Source organism: Amblyomma maculatum, chromosome 1 (assembly GCF_055883805.1).
Source record: "Amblyomma maculatum isolate TAMU_Amacu chromosome 1, ASM5588380v1, whole genome shotgun sequence".
In the NCBI taxonomy this organism is placed as follows: domain Eukaryota; kingdom Metazoa; phylum Arthropoda; class Arachnida; order Ixodida; family Ixodidae; genus Amblyomma; species Amblyomma maculatum.
Genome location: NC_139344.1, coordinates 162241594 through 162260661, shown reverse-complemented (window position 1 = coordinate 162260661; position 19068 = coordinate 162241594). Strand labels below are relative to the sequence as shown.

The following is a 19068-nucleotide window of genomic DNA, read 5'->3' as shown; positions in this document are numbered from 1 at the left end:
ACCACTCTCTGTAGTAGTGCTTGAACTGCTTCAGGATTTTCAAAGATGACAAAGCCACAATTCTGAAAGAAAAAAAAAAAAAATACAACTACCTTCACTACCTTTCTAGAAACAAAATAGTCAAATCAACCGCAAGAAGAACAAAAAAAAAAAAACAAAAAAAAAAAACCAGCAAAACATGATGCTTATGTGCATACTATGCAAAGCCACAAAGAATGCTGCATTACATCCAACCTACATCCAATGATTATCCTAGCCAAGTAGAACTAATAACTGGGCTAGTTGGTGCTTTACTCATAAAAGGAAAGATTCACAGCGCTAACAAGCAGACACTCACAAATAGACACACAGGACAGGCGCTGACTCCAACTTCATTTTTGAAACAACACCAGTTTAAAAACGGTCCGAATTTACATCTATTTGCCCGTTGCCAATCGTGCGATTTCAAGCCAAAGTGTGAACCGAAGTTCACAGAAATTAGGATTTCAGACAGGAGCAGGGATACTCTCTTGCCCGTGAGTTGCTCGAAGCCTCTTGTATAAAAAGGCAAGGTTCGGAATGCATCAGAGACTCATCTGTATCACTATTAAGTAGTGAAAGTTGTCTTGTGAATTTTGTTAAGATATGAAATGCCTAAACTGGCATACATATGTTGCCTACAGTGTGGGAGCCTTAATTTTTTTGAAGAAGTTTCTATGTGGTGGTGTTTCGAAAAAGAGGTTGGAGTCAGCGCCTGTCCTGTGTGTCTATTTATTAGCGCCGTGAACCTTTCCTTTTATACTAGCCAAATTCACTTTTTTACCTGGCAAGAGTCTCATAGCGAAAGTAAAAAGCGCTGCAGCTTTCTCAGGGAATGTTTTTCAGCAGTGGTCAGGCAGATATAAAAGACAACAGGCATTTGTCAATCTGCAAGACCTAAGGCGCAAATTACATCATCATCGAAAGCTACAACGCTATTAACAATGCAGCCATGGTAGACTGCCCATACCCACAAAATGCAAGTCTGCAGCTGAAGCTTCAATCTATTCAAGAACTGATTTTTTTACAGTTGAGTTGCTTCGCCAGCTGCTACTAATGCACTTAAGAGCCGCATGCCACATAATAAAGAATTTGGTGTAAGTCAAAGGTCCTTCGAATAACCCAACTACTGTCATCCATTCTACCTTTGCCACTCTGCTAATTCAAGAATGCTTTCCAGAACTTCAAGGGAGCATGGTTGTAATTTTGAAGGATAAAAAGTCTATGCACATCAAATGCTAAGTGCCAAATATGAAGCCTGAAAAATTTTTCACCCCTCATACTCTTGTAAGATGTTCACATTGAAGCACCAAAGCTAACTATTAAGTAGTAACACAAAAGTTAACAAAAGCAACCTAAACACTGGAGCTGAAAAAAAAAAAAATGCAGATGGTTTAACTAAGTTAATCACTGAAAATTGTGCAGCAGCAAGGCATTTTTACAGGATTGCGTTTGCGGTGTCTCAATTATTAAACATTATTTTGCTGTGTTATTCAGGCAGCCAGGCTACTAGACCACACATTGCATGCGATTTACAGATACAATCTTCTCGAAGTAATGCTTTTATTAGCGATGGTGCTGGATACGAATCACACTCTGCATGAAAGCCTGGGCATTGCTGCTGCACACGGTACATCATGTGCTCCTTGTGGAACAGAACCAGCGTTCCGCTGAACACATCGTTTCAGCGGCGTTCTATAATTGGTTTACAAGAAAGGGAAGGCACAGTATCTGTCGCACTTGTTTCTGTGAACACCTGAAGTCCCTCAAAGGACAAATCGGCTTCAGACATAAGGGTTTTGAGAGAATGCGGGTAGCAGTGCTTGGGCACTAAAGTATGAAAGTCAGCTTCCCTGCACAGAGATAACCCGTTCCCCATGGCAACCAAACCTGTTTTAGGGACAGAAATTGGATGCAGCACAGCAGATATCTACTGATAATGGCACGCCTATTTCCTGCACACCTCTGCCTTGTGTTGCTGCAGAAACCCTTTATACAGTGAATCTCGTTACTACGAACACCACATTCACAAATTTTTCAAATTAAAGAAATTTTTTAAGAATTTCCGGCAGATTTTTTTCAATGTAAAACTATTTCAGAATTACGAATTTCAAATTAGCTTATATATTTCAGAATAACAAACACATTTTATAATCTAGGAACATCAGTTACGAATTCAGCTAAAATTAACAGTGCTGCAGCTTGCAAATCTCCGAGTGTATGGTGCGCAAGCTGTAGCTACCATCATCAGCACATCTAGTAAAAGCTCCTAGCGCCACCGCGAAGCTTTGGTTTATTACGCAGTAGTCAGCAGGCCTAGCCGCCTGAGTTTTTTTTCTTCCCGTGTTGTGTGCCCTACGCGGGTCGGTCGTTCGTGCGGGACGTTAGTTTTTTTTTTTGCCGCGGATTATTTTATTGCGAAGTTTGTGCGAGATTGGCAATGATATTAGCCAGTGAAGTGCCAAGGAAATATGAACACAGCTGCTTTCACAGCAAGAAATCGACGCAGGGAAAAAGAGATTCGGCCTCTACAGAAAGCTAGCAGTGCCCCATGACCGCCGCGATCATTTTGAAAGACCGAGACAAGATTTTCAAGCTTTAGAGAGCATTAAAGATGACGTCATATCGAACTGGCTTTTTTTTTTTTTTGCATATGGACAAGTTCATACTTTCATCGCTCGGCGTAATTACGCATGCGATGAGGTGTTCCACAAAGTGGAAGGTATATGTGCAGTGCGCGGTCGTGTATACTGCATGTGGCAGTAGAAAATAATTCATTTCTTCAAATAAATCAGCTTTAGAGTTAGAGCAACATTTTCATTTGAGGTTTCGCGTGTCTACACACGTGCCTACTGCCAAGGTAAGTCATTTTCATACCTCGGTTTGACCGCTGGCTTATAATCGCAGATTTTTCTTTACAATAATATTTCAAAATAACGAATGATTTCTGCGGTCCCGCGGTATTCGTTATATTGTGACTTGACTGTAGTAATGTCACTTGGACAGGCAGAAAACTTTACTATATCAGTTGTCCGTGATGATATGGTCTTGAAGATGCTGTCTGGTAATTAAATGGCTACTTACTAAACACATTTTGTTGCTTTATGATAAAATACTTTTCATCCCTCTCTCATTATCTTTGTGCAATTTTCTTTTAATAGGATTTTTTTGTTTACATTTCGTGGTTGTAACTCTTTAGCATGAATGTAGCATGGCATTTTATGTAAAAACCAAAGCCTTGCATCAACACGACATATTCCGCTGTTTGTCATTTAAGAGGCATGGCAGTCACGAGCGGCAAAGCCACACATGCCCCACCTCCACTTCTTGGCCCCGGTGCCTCGTGCTTCGTGCTGCAAAAGTCAGCCGTTTCTTCCCCATTTCTTGCTTCACTTTTATTTTCTTCTACTTCCTGAACAGTGTGGCACCGCCTTATTTTCAATTTCGTAGTCAGCTTTACATTTTTTTTCCAACGAGCCGTATGCTTTCCCTCGATGGCAATAAGGCTTATGTAAAGTGGATTTCTCCTCAGAGCTGGTGAGCCTGACGATAAAGAAAAACACTCGAGGTCACCCCCCCCCCCCCCCTTAAAAAAAAAATTTGCCTTGCGATCCCAAGTAGCACACATACGGCGATGTCATGCCATGAGATTTATGTCACCCCAGCCAGACGCACTTTACTATAACAGACTTATATCAAAAATGTCTACTATAAAGGGGAAAACTACACAGTCTAATACGAACTGGGACTAAGCTTCATCTTACTATATCAGAGTTTACTGCAGCAGGGTTCTACTGTAATAGAATAACTTACCATTCTCACTCCCCCCATTGCAATCACGAAGGAATGCTGCTAACCGAGGCTGTGCACGACACATGGCTTTATAATACGGTGAAATCTCGATACAATGAATTATGTGGGGCTGACAAGAATTGCATGTCATAATGAAATATAACAAAATAATTGCCAATGAAAACTACTATTTACGCTTGACAATGAAGGGCACATGCTCAAGCAAAACAAGTTTCAAGCGAGAATGCAACAAGGGGTCTTATATATATATATATATATAAATATATATATAGAGAGCCTTCTGTGAACCTTCTTTCATTTGTACATACCATCATCGTCCCGCGGCGCCGGCTCCTGCGCGTGCCTGGGTTCGCGATCGGATTAAAACACTCGACAAGGCTTCGATGTCCTTGCCGTCTCAACCTAGCCTTCTTTTACAAGTGGTGGAGGTGAAATTTGATCCCATTGCTGCCTTGGGCACTGCCCCTCGCTGGAGCTACGTTCCGGTCGCCGTTTGGCAACTACCACCATCTATGTCTACCGACAGTACCCACGAACTGGCCGGACCCTCTACCTCGGCTGCACCACTCCCTCCGACTGCCCACACGACAGCGATACTCGCCGCTGTTCGTTGGTCATCGCGATGAAGACGTCGATGACTGGCTTGACACCTATGAACGCTGCAGTGCCTACAACCGGTGGGACGATGCTCTGAAATTTCTCAACGTTTCTTTCTATCTTATTGAGGTCGCCAGGAATTGGTTCATCAATCGCGAGCCCCACACAACTAACTGGCCCACCTTCAAACAGCAGTTCTGACAGTACTTCGCCGAGCCGGCAGTTCGGACTGAGATCGCGAAGACCAAGCTCGCTTCCCGCCTTCAAGGTTCTGATGAGTCATATGAGTCTTACATAGAGGCCATATTTGCACTCTGCCGGCGTATTAGTCCCACCATGGCGGAACCTGAACGAGTACACCACGTCTTGAAAGGAATCAATTCTATCGCTTATAACACCCTAGTTGCTCAGAATCCAACTATTGATTCCATTATAAAGACCTGCCAACGCATCGACAAGCTGCAGTCCTCCCGATTGCAGCCTGCCAATGCTAATGGCACGACCTATGCTGATCTCGATCTGCAGGCACTTATTCGAGCCATCATCCGCGAGGACCTCCAGGCCCTCAAGCCTGTCTGTCGACACGGGTGCAATCATTCTTTCAACTTCTAATGACGCTGGTCTCCACAGCATCATCAAAGAAGAGCTGGCAACAATCACCCAACCTATGGCATCTGACCCTCCTGCACCCCGCCCAGTACCGACTTACGCGCACGTCGCAGCATACCCCCGTCCTTTGGTTCCCCCGCCCCGACCAGCATCAACCTACAATCACGTCAATGCAATAGCGACGGCTCAACCTGCACCACCCGATTACGCACCTTGGCGCCCCTCCCGACCAGTTTGCTATTACTGTGGCATTATAGGACATATATCCCACTTCTGTCGTCGCCGCCTCCAGAACGAGCGACGTGGTTACAGCACCTTCGAAAGTAACATGCCTTCAACGTTTTATCAACGCCGGTTTATTCCAAGCCCACCTCGAAGATCATCCCCACCTTCGGAATCCTCGTTTGAGCCTCGTGGAACCCATGCATCCCGACGCGGGTCCCTATCCCCCATACCGCCGCTCAGTTTCCCCTCTCAGACCTGCGAACTTGCGACTCTGCGAACTTGCTAAAATTCCTCCTGATCGCCCCTATAATGTGATTTCTGTTTTCGCTGAAGGATTACCGGTCGAAGCATTGATTGATACAGGGGCTGCAATTTCTGTCATTCACGCTGATTTGTGCTACCGTTTGTGAAAAGTGACGACACCATATGATGAGCCTGAACTCCGTGGAGCCAATGACGTCCCTTTGCGCCCTTTAGCGAAGTGCACCGTACGAGTTGTTATTGACGGCGTCCGCCATCATGTGCAGTTTGCTGTGCTCTCACCATGTGCGCATCCGATGAGTTTTGGATGGGATTTTTTGTCAACCGCTTCGGCGTTAATTTCTTGTGGTGACGGTGTTATCCATATGACAGACAGCGATTTTTCATCTGAAGTTTCTGAACGACATCATCCCCTCGTTGCCGCCACTGATACTGTTTTGCCTCCTCAGTGCGAAAAACTGCTTACCGTTGTTTCTGACCACATCACTGGCAGGGACGTACTCATCGCACCATCTTATCGTCATCTTGCACGCGGTATCGCCTTCCCGTCTAGTCTAGTGAGGTTCTGCAACGGCTCAGTGACAGTAGCGGCCACTAATACTTCACGCGAATCCCTTGTACTCCCAAAAGGAACTTCTCTCCCCTGCATGGTGGATGTTCAACCTTTGTCCTTGATGGTGCTCACTGCCCCTCTGCCTCAGCACAGTGTTTCGCCAGACGTCTCTCTTTCTGTTCTCACAACGACTATTAATCCTAACCTCACGCCGAACCAACGTCAAGAACTGCTGACATTGCTTCGACACCACCCAGCCATTTTTGATGCCACTTCCCCACCACTGGGACGGACTAGTGTTGCGCACCATCGCATCATTACTGAAGGTAACGCTATCGTTCGCCAACGGCCTTATCAGGTTTCCCTCTCTGAACGAAAAGTAATTGAAGAAAATGTAAATGACATGCTCCATCGCAATATTATTCGTCCCTCGACAAGCCCATGGTTCTCCCCAGTAGTGTTAGTTAAAAAAAAAAGGACGGCTCGGTACGCTTTTGTGTTGATTACCGCGCACACAACAAAATTACCCGCAAAGATGTATACCCAATGCCAAGAATTGATGACGCCCTTGACTCTCTCCAAGGCGCCGAATATTTCTCGACTTTGGACCTCCGCTCAGGTTATTGGCAAATACCTATGCACGAGGACGATAAAGAAAAAACTGCTTTCGCAACTCCCGATGGCCTATACGAATTTAATGTTATGCCTTTCAGACTTTGTAACACACCAGCGACATTTGAAAGAATGATCGATACTGTGCTTCGTGGCGTAAAATGGAGAAACTGTTTATGTTACTTGGATGACATTGCCATCTTTTCGTCAACTTTTAACGACCATCTCATGCGCCTGAATGAGTCCTCACGTGTCTCGTTTCAGCGGGCCTTCAGCTCAACACCAGTGCCACTTTGCACAGAAGGAAATTAAAATATTGGGACATCTAATCAGCCATGACGGCATTCGTCCAGACCCTGAAAAAATCATCGCGGTCTTGAACTTTGCTCGTCCACAACGAACTACAGAATTGTGCAGTTTTCTCGGCCTGGCGTCTTATTTCAGGCGTTTTATAAGGCATTTTGCAAGTATTGCTGCTCCACTTCATGAACTACTTAAAGCATGCAGCCCTTTCGTGTGGACTGAACAGTGCGAAGCTGCTTTTAATAACCTGAACCACACCCTTACATCAGACCCTGTTCTTGGCCACTTCAGTGACAGCGCTCCAATCATCCTGCACACTGATGCCAGTGGTCTCGGTCTTGGCGCTGTACTTCTGCAGCGCGATGCAACTTCGCGTGAGAAAGTGATTGCCTTTGCCAGTCGAACTAAGACTCCAGCTGAGAAAAACTACATTACCGAGCAGGAGTGCCTTGCCGTCGTCTGGGCTGTCCAAAAGTTTCGCCCTTACCTATACGGTCGACACTTCACAGTTGTGACCGATAACCATGCTCTTTGCTGGTTGTCTTCGCTCAAAACTTTGACAGGCCGACTTGGCCGTTGGATTCTATGCCTGCAAGAATACCATTTCGACATCACTTATAAATCGGGTCGCCAACACCAAGACACCGAACGCTCTTTCTCGCTGTCCACTTTCGGAATCGGCTTGCTGTTTTTCTTCCCAATGCATTTCCACCTATGAGCACAGCCAACCATCTCTTTCCCCGACGTATATCACAACAGTTTCATTTGACGACTCTGAGAACAAACACGCTCTCCGCTCAGCAATTAGCCAATGCCTACTGCCGTCCCATCATCGACCGCCTTATTGGTGCTTCGGACCCACCCAATGCTCGGCTTCGCCGACAGCTTCGCAATTTCAAGCTCGAAGATGGCATCCTACTCCGCTTCGTGTATTGCCCTGATGGAACTTGCTGGATCCCAGTCGTGCCGCGTGTGCTTCGCCCACGTATACTGGCGGCTTTCCACGATGACGCTACTGCAGGTCACCTTGGTGTTGACAAAACCTACGACCGCGTGAAAAAACTATTCTTTTGGCCTGGCCTATCTTCCAGCGTTGCCAAAAACGTCGCATCCTGCCCTCTGTGCCAACGTCGCAAACGGCAGACTTCTTCGCCCGCTGGCCTTCTACAATCTGTTCCCTGTCCCGCTATGCCATTCGACGTAGTCGGCATCTACTTGTATGGTCCCCTACCTCTCTCCGATGGGAGTAACCATTGGATTATAACAGCTGTCGACCACCTTACACGCTACGCTGAGACAGCACTTGTACCGACCGGTTCCGCTCAAGAAGTAACAAATTTCTTTCTGCGATCAATTGTATTGCGTCATGGCGCTCTTCGGGTGCTCCTAAGTGACTGCGGGACGGCCTTCTTATCGACAGTCGTTGCCAAAGTTCTTTACGAGTCATCCACCCTTCATAAGACAACCTCAGGCTACCATCCCCAGACTAACAGGCTGACTGAGCGATTTCACCGCAATTTGTGTGTAATTTTACAACAAATATCGAATATAACAACGAATTTCCGCACTAAATGAGACTTCGTTATAACGAGGTTTGACTGTATAACAAATTTTTACCAAAAATATTATTACTATAAAGGGGGGGAAAATGTACAGTTACCTATGGAAGATGAACTGGGACTTCAGTTCCCTTTTACTATATCGAGCCCAAATTCCTATACTATGAGAGTGGCTGGAGAAAGTTAAAAAGCAGGAGAGGCTTTGACTATGAAGCAGTGCGCGTAAATGCTCGCAAGTATATAGTTTGAATCGCACTGATCGAGGCACCCCTTCAGTGTGCAGTTTTGAGTGCCGCTTTGTGTGTGCGAATCTGGTGATCGTTTAGAGATTTAGCAAATGAAAACGGTCATCGAGTATAGTTTTGGCAACAGTGAACTGAAATTGACAATTGCTTACATCGCAGGACACGCGTACAATCACCACGAAGCACGGGTGTGACCCCGATGCGCCGAGCAATTCCATGCCATTCATGAGCTTTTGTTTTTTATTTTTCTCTCTTCGTCCTTGTGAACAAAAGAGGAGAACAATAGGGGGTTAATTGTACCTTGAGGAAGTGATCACATTTTTTAACCCTTTCGCTGCCATGAACGTACCGGTACATTCTCTATTGTGCGAAAATTCCGCGCCCGAGTGCAAAGCTGGCTCGCTTGGATAAGCTGCGCCATCTGTCAAATCTTTCTACAAGTTCGTATTTTCACCCCGCGTTGTGTTGGTACGTATATACTGAAGAGTATGGAGCGACCGCGTCCACCCTTGCCACCTTTTTTGCTGGGGGGGGGGGGGGGGCGTGGTTGCTTCACAAGCACTATTCTATTGTGCTAAGCGATCATGCGGCGCGCGTTTCGCAGCGCATGCGTGTGGTTACGGATTAAGAGTGGACGCAGGTCTTAGAATAGTAAAAAACGGTCAAAAAATCATTTTGAGAAAAATGCCTTTTCGGAATGTTTGTACCTTCAAACACCTGTCCAAAAAATATCAACACTGAATTCGATCGGAAAATATAATAAAACTGACTTTTAAAGCACCATAGGAGCTGCGAAATGGTCCAGAACGAGCAAAATTTGTTCAAAATTCCCACGCACGCCGCGGGCGAAGCAGCCGGCCGATCACAGTCATCTTGGGCTTGTTTTAAAGCTTGTTTCTTTGTGCGCATTTTGCGGCATGTCAAAACGGCGTCACCCAAGCCGAACGGCTGCCATCGCAGGTTTTCTGAAAGTCGTTCTTACCCGCGAGCCCCGCGTGTCGCACTTCCCATTGGTCACCACGACTGGCGCCATTTTCTTTTTTTCTTTAGTTCGCAACCGCAGCAGCCGCTGAGCATGTTCCTTTCGTGCTCTTGCTATCGCATCAATCGTGCTCACAGTCGGCATTGATCTTTTGGACTTACGCGAGTCAAGAGGGTATAAAAAAAAAAACACAACCAAGAGCATTTAGGGAACGCGCCGCTGAAGAATGATGGCGACGGGGCGCTGCCAGGGTCGCATGTTGAGTCCGATGCAGCGTGTACGGCGGCATAAAATCATCACCGAGCACTTCCAGACACCTTCAAGACAGCATGAATATGTTGTATTGAACTGTTCAGTTGATAGTGATCAATTCCATCGACGACGTCATTCGCAGCCTTTCATCGCATCACTTCTGACAAGGATCCCTAACAGCGCACCATTGTCCGCGTTCCTCAGCCGCGACTTCCGTGGAAAATTTCTCCCCCCCCCCCCCCCCCCCCCGCAGAGTGCGTGGTAACTGCGGCAACAGTACGCAATGGAGTGCAAGTAGAAGTTATTGCTCCAGCAAAGGACTCTGCGTGCGGCTCTGCATCTGCAGCACAGCAATGTTTCATTATGGGACAGTGACCAGTTTATTAGGTCAATTTGAGAAATATATGCCACTGTGTTTTGGCCTTAAACCTTGTGAAAGTTTATTAATGTGGTGATACCATGTTATTGCACAAATTTAAGTATTTCTTTATCTTATAGGGCACTGGAACAGGCATGTGAAGGGACAAATGTAATTTCTCACGCTGATTCTAGGGGTAGTACATAGCTTTATGACAAGCTTTTGCAATTTTGAGGATATGGTACTGTCACATATTTAGTATAGACTTTCTCTTGCGGAGCAGAGCTACACACTGATGTCATTCACATTATTGTAGCTGTATTCTAGAAAAAGTTACAGCTGTCTGAAACTTCAAATTCGTTTTTCTCATTTCGGTGTTTTTGGGTACTGCACTCAGCCTTATGGGGCTTTTTCCTATGTTGTTTTTGAGTGACACTGACAAGTTAGGTATCATTGTAATTATACTAAAAAGATCTAGGGGGTGATGCTATTCATATTGCTCTAATGCAATTGTGCTAATTGCAAATTTGTGTGGTAATGAGAGCTAATAAGAGAAAAGTGTATGTAGTAAGAGTTGGTCTGTTTCCATTGCCTATAACTTGCTTTCAAATTAATAAAAATAGCATCACCCCCTAGAGCATGTCTTTGGCATAGAGTCTATGCAACTATTTTTTGTGTTTGGCAAGGCAAAATTGCCAAAATGCCCCGTAAGAAGTACCCTTTGATTATTTTTCAGATCTACTGCAGTCCCTGAACCAATGTAGCTATCAAAAATCCAAATACTGATTTGAAATCGGCATGAAAAACTGATTCAGACTGAAAAGTTTCATTCAGATTGGGCAAATAATAAAGAAAATTATTTTAAGACCCACATCCCCCCTTAAAGGGTTGTTCGGCCATCCTGCGCAGGTTTGCAGGTTATTTTTATTCTGTTGGCACGTCTGCTACAATGCGTCACATTCAGAGGCTTGCACCATTCTCTCCAATAGGTCGACAAGACTCGACCGCTGCTTTCGCTCTCTCTTGCCGCGCCCTTGCTTGCGGCAAGAAACAGCAAAGGAGGTTGTTTTAGCCTCTTTCCATCTCCCTCTGTTATATTTCACAACGTGCCATTTCTCTCCGTTGTGCGGGCCACCGAAAGTGCGCCCTCCATGCGCGCGGTTACTTTCAGATCGCCGATCGCGTGAGACCTTCGACTGCGGACTGGAGCGACAGCCTTTTTGATTATAAATACGAGCAGAGGTCAGATTCGGACTCTCAAGAAGTATCGAGCAGTTTCTTCTTATATTATCCTCATTTATCTAACTTATAATCAGGCTTATTGATAATGATGTTAATTAACACCTGCAGAACACTGAAATGTGCATATTCCATTAATCATTTTATTGTATAGAAATCATAATCAAAAATAAATCGCTATGCTGGTTTCCTGATATACTGATTCCCTGCAACCAAGCCGACACTGGGGGTGCGTTACGGCCAAAAACACTTGACAGCGAAAGGGTTAAATCAGCACGAGAAACTAGTCAAGGATATGCAATTTCACCGAGTTGGTGTAGGAATAAAATATTTTCCTCCAGAAACAGTCTCCCCCCTCAAGCCTACCCAGCAGCGTGTGTACGATACACGGTAGCCGCGCAGTTGCGAAAAAAAGAAAGAAGAAGCAAATAGTTATCACGACTGCTCCTCCCACAGCACTGCTCTGACGACAACGATGATGCAGAATGAGTTTCGCCAGCTCAGTATAAATCGTCTCACCCTGGGTTATGCTATCACTCTAGGATAAGTTTGTATAGTGAGGTGTATTTTTAATAGGCGGGCATAAAAATATGTACGTGATTCAGAAGCGTTCAGCATTTTGAAACTTGTATTAGTGAAATATTTTTACATTGAAAATTTAGGAATTTCGGCGGGGATTTAAAAAGAATTTGTAAACATAAAAAATTTGTTAATGTGAGGTTCATAGTAACAAGATTTCACTGTAGCAGTATTCAGTGCTCCTCCTTACTGCTCCAACAACAGACAGTGCTGCGGCAAAGGGGTTGTTGCTATACAGGAAAGCAGTTTTGCAAAGGTTCAATAGCACCAGCAGATGGAGGGGAGGGGAGGGGGGGGGGGAAAGAAAGCTTACACACCACACCAAATACCGTATTGACTCGAATCTAGGCCGGTACTTTTTTTTTTAAATTGGTTACGAAAGTCGGGGGTCGGCTTAGATTCGAGGATGCGGTTTGCCTGCAACCGCTAGACATGTAGCGCCATCTCGCGGCTACTGCTTGAAGCTTGCAGGTTTGCAGGCTCCATTTTGCTTTTGTGAACGTTGCACCAAGGTCTCGTCGTTTCGCGTTTCCTTGTGTGCGTCTCTGCGTGCCCTCGAAAAAGCAGTCGTGTTCGCGGCGCGATGGCTCCCACCAAGCGATGCCATTACACTGCGGCTTTTAAGCGGAAAGTAGTTTTAGAGGCGGAGAAGACGTCAAACCTACAAGCTCAGCACGACTTCAGCGTGGATGAAAAAAATGTGCGCCGATGGCGCAAGCAGCGGAATGAGCTTTTCGACTGCGCTGCAAAGCGAATGGCCTTCACTGGACCCAAGAGCGGGCGACACCACGAGGTGGAGAAGGATGTCACTGATTTTATCAGGAAGCAAAGGGAAAGTGCAATGCCCGTGACGACGGAGATTATACAGGCGAAGGCGAGGGAGATCGCAAACGTTAGAGGCATTTGACGGACCCAATTTAAGGCCAGCAGGGGCTGGGTCACTCGCTTCATGAAGCGTTTCGGGTTCAGCTTGCGACGAAGGACTTCTGTGTGCCGAAACCTACCCCCTGACTTTGAGGAGAAGCTGGTCGCATTCCAGCGCTTTGTCATCAAGAAGCGGTTGGAGGAGGACTACAGACTGGGCCAAATCGGTAACGCCGACCAGACCCCAGTCTGTTTTGACATGCCTGTAGTGTTCACAGTGAATGAAAAGGGCGCAAAACAGGTAAAAGTCAGAACTGCTGGGTACGAGAAGCTACCGTGATGTTATGTTGCATGGCCGATGGGCGAAAACTGCCGCCCTACATCATATTTAAGCGGAAGACGCTTCCAGCTGGAGAAGTTTTCCCTAAAAACGTCTTTGTGTGCGTCTATGAGAATGGATGGATGAGTGGTGCCCTTGTCGAAGACTGGGTGAAGACCGTTTGGCAACGCAGTCCCGGGGCCCTGTTGTTCAAGAAGTCGCTCCTGGTTCTCGACTCCTACCGCGGCCACTTGACAGATGCCGTAAAGTCCGTGCTTTCGGATGGCGGTACGGACATTGCGATAATCCCCGGAGGTATGACGAGCCAGCTACAGCCGCTTGACGTAGCCATCAACAAGCCATTTAAGGATAGGCTGCGGAAGCACTACAACGACTGGCTGACAATGCAAGATCACCAGCTCACACCGACCGGGCGCATCAAGCGTGCTTCGCTTAGCCAAGTGGTGAACTGGGTCGCCGCGGCGTGGGAGGAGATTCCGGCCGAACTGATTGCTCGGGCCTTCCGAAAGTGCAGTATTTCCAATGCGCTGGACGGAAGCGAAGACAGTGAAGACCGTTTGGCAACGCAGTCCCGGGGCCCTGCTGTTCAAGAAGTCGCTCCTGGTTCTCGACTCCTACCGCGGCCACTTGACAGATGCCGTAAAGTCCGTGCTTTCGGATGGCGGTACGGACATTGCGATAATCCCCGGAGGTATGACGAGCCAGCTACAGCCGCTCGACGTAGCCATCAACAAGCCATTTAAGGATAGGCTGCGGAAGCACTACAACGACTGGCTGACAATGCAAGATCACCAGCTCACACCGACCGGGCGCATCAAGCGTGCTTCGCTTAGCCAAGTGGTGAACTGGGTCGCCGCGGCGTGGGAGGAGATTCCGGCCGAACTGATTGCGCGGGCCTTCCGAAAGTGCAGTATTTCCAACGCGCTGGACGGAAGCGAAGACAGTGAAGACCGTTTGGCAACGCAGTCCCGGGGCCCTGTTGTTCAAGAAGTCGCTCCTGGTTCTCGACTCCTACCGCGGCCACTTGACAGATGCCGTAAAGTCCGTGCTTTCGGATGGCGGTACGGACATTGCGATAATCCCCGGAGGTATGACGAGCCAGCTACAGCCGCTCGACGTAGCCATCAACAAGCCATTTAAGGATAGGCTGCGGAAGCACTACAACGACTGGCTGACAATGCAAGATCACCAGCTCACACCGACCGGGCGCATCAAGCGTGCTTCGCTTAGCCAAGTGGTGAACTGGGTCGCCGCGGCGTGGGAGGAGATTCCGGCCGAACTGATTGCGCGGGCCTTCCGAAAGTGCAGTATTTCCAACGCGCTGGACGGAAGCGAAGACAGTGCGCTGTGGGAGAAAACCAGCGACAAAGAGGACAGCGACGGCGACGAAGACAGCGAGTGAGCATTGGACGTGCTACAATGAGCGTCGCAAGCACAATAAAATGCATGTTCTAGTTCCAGTCAATGCCTTTTTTCATTCGGCTTACATTCGAGTAAACTTTATTTTTTTTTTTTTCTGACCGCCTGAATTTAGGGGGTCGGCCTAGAATTGAGGCCGGCCTAGATTCGAGTAAATACGGTAGTTGGAAAGAAGAAACAGAAATATTGGAGATTTAAAAATCTTGAATTACATTAATACAGCAGTGGCGTAAACACAGGTGCATCATGAGCAGTAATTTAGCATGATTTGCATCCCATCAAAAGGTGACTAATGGAACCCCGACCAGTCATCACACTTTGCTTCTAGATTCGCAACTGTCATTTCAATTCATTGCCTTGAAATAACCCACTTTTCATGGGATAGCAGTATAGCACACATTAACCACAAGGCTGTTCAAAGACTGCAGGATCAATCTAAGCTAAGACAAATGGTCAGAGCAAAAAATTATGCATGGCTAGGAAATACTCACAGGAACAGCCTTGCCACCAGTTGTCATTTTGCCCGTTGTCTTGGAGTTGATGCGAAACTCAAGAACACGGCCAAACTGCTCAAAGCATTCTCGCACTTGCTCCTCGGTGATAGTGTGCGGTAGATTTCCCACAAACACCTGCTGGTTGTCAGGGTACTGTGGTTTGGTACCAGACCGAAGGGGTGGTGGGGCAGGCCCATCATCTCCACCACTCAGCACAGCATCATTGCGGCCGCCCTCTGTTCGCTTGGGGGCTGGTGTTAGTGAAGAGCGCTGTGTTCGCGCCTGCTGTTGTGGCCGTGGCCCTCCCCTCTGGTCTGGCCTTGCAGGCATGCCTCCTGCCATGTGATGATCACCTCCAAAACGGCTGCCTGGGTGCCCTGCACCCGACGGACCGTGACCCGCTCCACTAGTTGGTGTACCGCCAAAAGGTGCCGCAGGACTCAGTGGTGTGAATCCAGATGACGAGAGTGGTGCCGAGTTCTTGCTCACCATGTTGGCATAGGTCTTTGTCTCAGGAGGTGCTGCAGAATGATAAAGCAAAATAGTCGAGATGCACAAGAGACCTTGGAAGTACAGCGTAGAACCCCTCAAGTCACTAGGACTGGCAAAGATTTTAACTATATTGGCTGCTGGCGATGGCATGGAGTGAAGATACAGTCTCCCAATTAAATGACTATAAAAAAAAAACTAAATAAAAACAAATAAAAAAAAACTAGAAAATACATTTTGTATTTTTTTACCTGTTTATATAATTTTTTTTTAGTTATAACATTATGTTATGTTTTAGAAGCATCACTTTAAGCATGAATACAATGAGGGTTTCATTCCATGTGAAAACACAATGTTTGCATGAAAAAAGCTTATTTTTCCTTCCAAGGTGTCGGTGTCACCTAAGGGGCAATAGTAGAGAAACACGCATGGCACGCCGAAAAGTGCGGCAAAATTGTACATGCCTTACTGGCGCTTCTTGCCACTGCTGCCCTGTGCTTTGTGCTGCCAAGTGATGCGAACGATTGCTTTTATCTTTTCCTCTTCCTTCTTTGCTGCACTTTTACTTTTTTTACTTTCTCAACAAAGCAAGCCGCCTTCCTGCCATGTCCAAGTTTACCTTTTTTCGTGTGCGCTATACGCTTTGCCTCGCGGCTCCCAAAGACTTGCAAAACAAGTTTCTTACGAGCCAGGCTTCTCCTCATAAGCGTAGTCGTTAGCTCATCTTATAAAGCATCATTTTGGCAAAGTTTGTCAAAAAAAAAGGGGGGGGGGGGGGGGGGGGGGGGGTATCGTGATCCTATACGTTTTACACAGGGCGCAATGTCATTTTTTTGGAAGCATGCCGCTGCTGCCAGACGCACTTTATAAAACCTTTATTATTCCTACAAAGAGAATGTACAGTCGTAGAAGGCGAACTGGGATTGTTGTCTAAGTTTTAACTTCATCAAAGTTGACAATACTCATGTTCTACAGCAATTTGATCCCTTTTCTACATGCAGCAGCATCTGAATGTACATGACTTTGTTCAAAGCATACATGAGGTGAGATTTCAGTTATGCTTGCAAGGTAATGTAAAACACAAGAAAAGGTTCAAACTTGGCCAAGTAGTGGCGCTCTGATTATGCGTCCCTTGGTGACACAATGACCACTTTACGACTACAGGAATCTCAGTTCTACGAATCTGTTCGAAAAAAATTGTATAATGCACCATGCATGCATTGTGTACAATGTGCAGAATTTCGGATGTTCCGAAAACCCCCCAAGGCACTACGAATAATTGTACAACGTGTAAAATTTTGGATGCTCCGAACACTCCCTCGAAACACTACGCGTTCGTAAACAACAACTGCAGCCTTGAGCCCGACGCACTGCCTGCACACATGAGTTCACATTCACCAGCCACACTGTACACACCCTGCAAGCAGCTTGCAGCTGCACATTGCTGCTGTTGCAGATCGCACTTTACACGCCACCTTAAGGGGAGAGGCGGGTCTTAGAACGGTCGAATATGGGTCAAGAAGTCGATGTTTGCTAGCAAAGTTCATTTTCAGGACATTTAACCTATCGCGCACCCACACAGAAATTATTAACGCTGAATTCGGTTGGAAAATGCGATAATCGCTTTTCAGAACACCGCGGCAACCACGAAATGCCTCCGAGAAAAGAAATTTTATTCGAACTTCCCGCGCGCACCGCGGGCATTCCAGCCGGCCGATCGGCGCCATCTCAAAATGGCGTCGCTCAAGCGGATTGGCTGCCCGGGCCGTTTTCAGGTCTCCGATTTGTCAGCGCCCCGTTCCGCGCCTACCATTGGCTGGCGTGGCTGCCACATCATTTTTATTGCAAAAGCAATACTCCACCAGGTTTCGAGCCTTCAGCATAGCGTGGTTCGGTAGTTACGCTTTACACCACGTGACTACTGACGTCATACCAGCGCGAGAGCTGAGCGACCAAGTCGGCTCTTCAGCGTTGCGTGGCTCGGAGCCACGCCGGGCGTTTCGCGCTTCTCCCACTAGGTGCACTGTGGTCTAACAGGTGGTGTCGTCTTCCACTGAAGACACTTCGCCTCTCTTCTCTTTTCGGTAAGTAGAGAAAGGGAGGCTGCGCAGTATAAAGCACGCCATTTCAGTGCTTGAAGACAGTTCGTCATGCTGTCCGAGAAGCAGAGGGAGAAGGCGGCTTGCCAGTGTGAAGCCAGGAAGCGACAGCGAGCTACGGAGACAGAGGAACAGTGTGAAGAGCGTTGAGCCAGACGCCATGCTCAAGGTGCGGCTCGGCGAATGCGTACTTCTTCTCAAGCCACCGAAGCAGAACAAGACTTACCGGGGTGGGACTTAAGAGGAGACGCGGGGCTTAGAACGGTCAAAAATGGCCAAAAAATCGATTTTGAGAAACGCTCATTTTCTGAAGGTTTAACTTTTCGAGCACCTGCACTCAAATTATTAATGCTGAAGCCGGTCCGGAAATGCGATAAAATCGGTTTTCAAAACATCATGGCAGCCGCGAAATGCCCCCCCGAGAAGAGAAAATTTGTTTGAAATTCCCGCGCGCACTGCGGGCGCTCCAGCTGGCCGATCACCGCCATCTTGGGCTTGGTTTGAAGTTGTTTTCGTTGTGCGCAATTTGCGCTATCTCAAAATGGCTTCGCTCAAGTGGTATGGCTGCAAGCGCCGGGTTTCCGAAGGCCGTTTATGGTCTCTGATTGGCTGTCACACGGCGCGCTTGTCAAGCATGCCATTCCGAGTCTCCTATTGGCTGGCGTGACCAACGAGTCATTTTTTTTCTTTCTGTTTTGCATTCGCCGCCGCAGCTGCCTCTTCACGTGTGTCTGCGTTTGCGCTCGCGTTTCTCGATGCACCGTTTTGTGCCGATCGTTTCTTTCCTTTCTTCCCCTTGCGATCGAGATGCCGGAAAATGGTAGATTGTAACCGTGCACACAACAAGCCTTTGGAAGCCGTAAGAAACAGGCGTGGAACAAAAGCCAGAAGTATGCTGTGTCCCTTCGTGCTGCGTGCTGTCCCGCGGTACCTTTTGTCGCTGTCCTTTGCGTTTTTCCACGCTAGTTGCAATGTCGCAGTCATTAACGAAAAGCCAGAAGGCGCTGGTCGCAAGTGTGCTGTCAGGACTCTCGTTACGACACCGCGGGTTCAAATTACAGTGCGAACTGCATCCCGGATCACGATACACTGATACCGCAGCCGCTTACTACTCTACAGCGGAGCCGACGCACTGTGTTGAGCGGTCGGCGCAAAGTC

The 19068-nt window shown here is 47.1% G+C and overlaps 1 protein-coding gene and 1 non-coding gene across 4 annotated transcripts in view; both read right to left on the bottom strand.

Annotated features, from left to right (window-relative positions):
- The window catches only part of rin (ras GTPase-activating protein-binding protein 2), a 74755-nt gene that overhangs the window by 11125 nt on the left and 44562 nt on the right, over positions 1 to 19068 (bottom strand). For all 3 annotated transcript variants that reach the window (XM_084589477.1, XM_084589478.1, XM_084589479.1), the window contains exons 6-7: positions 15320 to 15843; positions 3 to 62 (exon numbers count right to left, since the gene is read on the bottom strand). In XM_084589477.1, coding sequence (XP_084445603.1) covers positions 3 to 62; positions 15320 to 15843 — 584 coding nt within the window. The remainder of the gene's footprint in view (positions 1 to 2; positions 63 to 15319; positions 15844 to 19068) is intronic.
- LOC146204771 (small nucleolar RNA SNORD16) lies at positions 844 to 943 on the bottom strand. Its single transcript, XR_014704583.1, has one exon. It is a non-coding gene; the product is annotated as a small nucleolar RNA SNORD16 (small nucleolar RNA).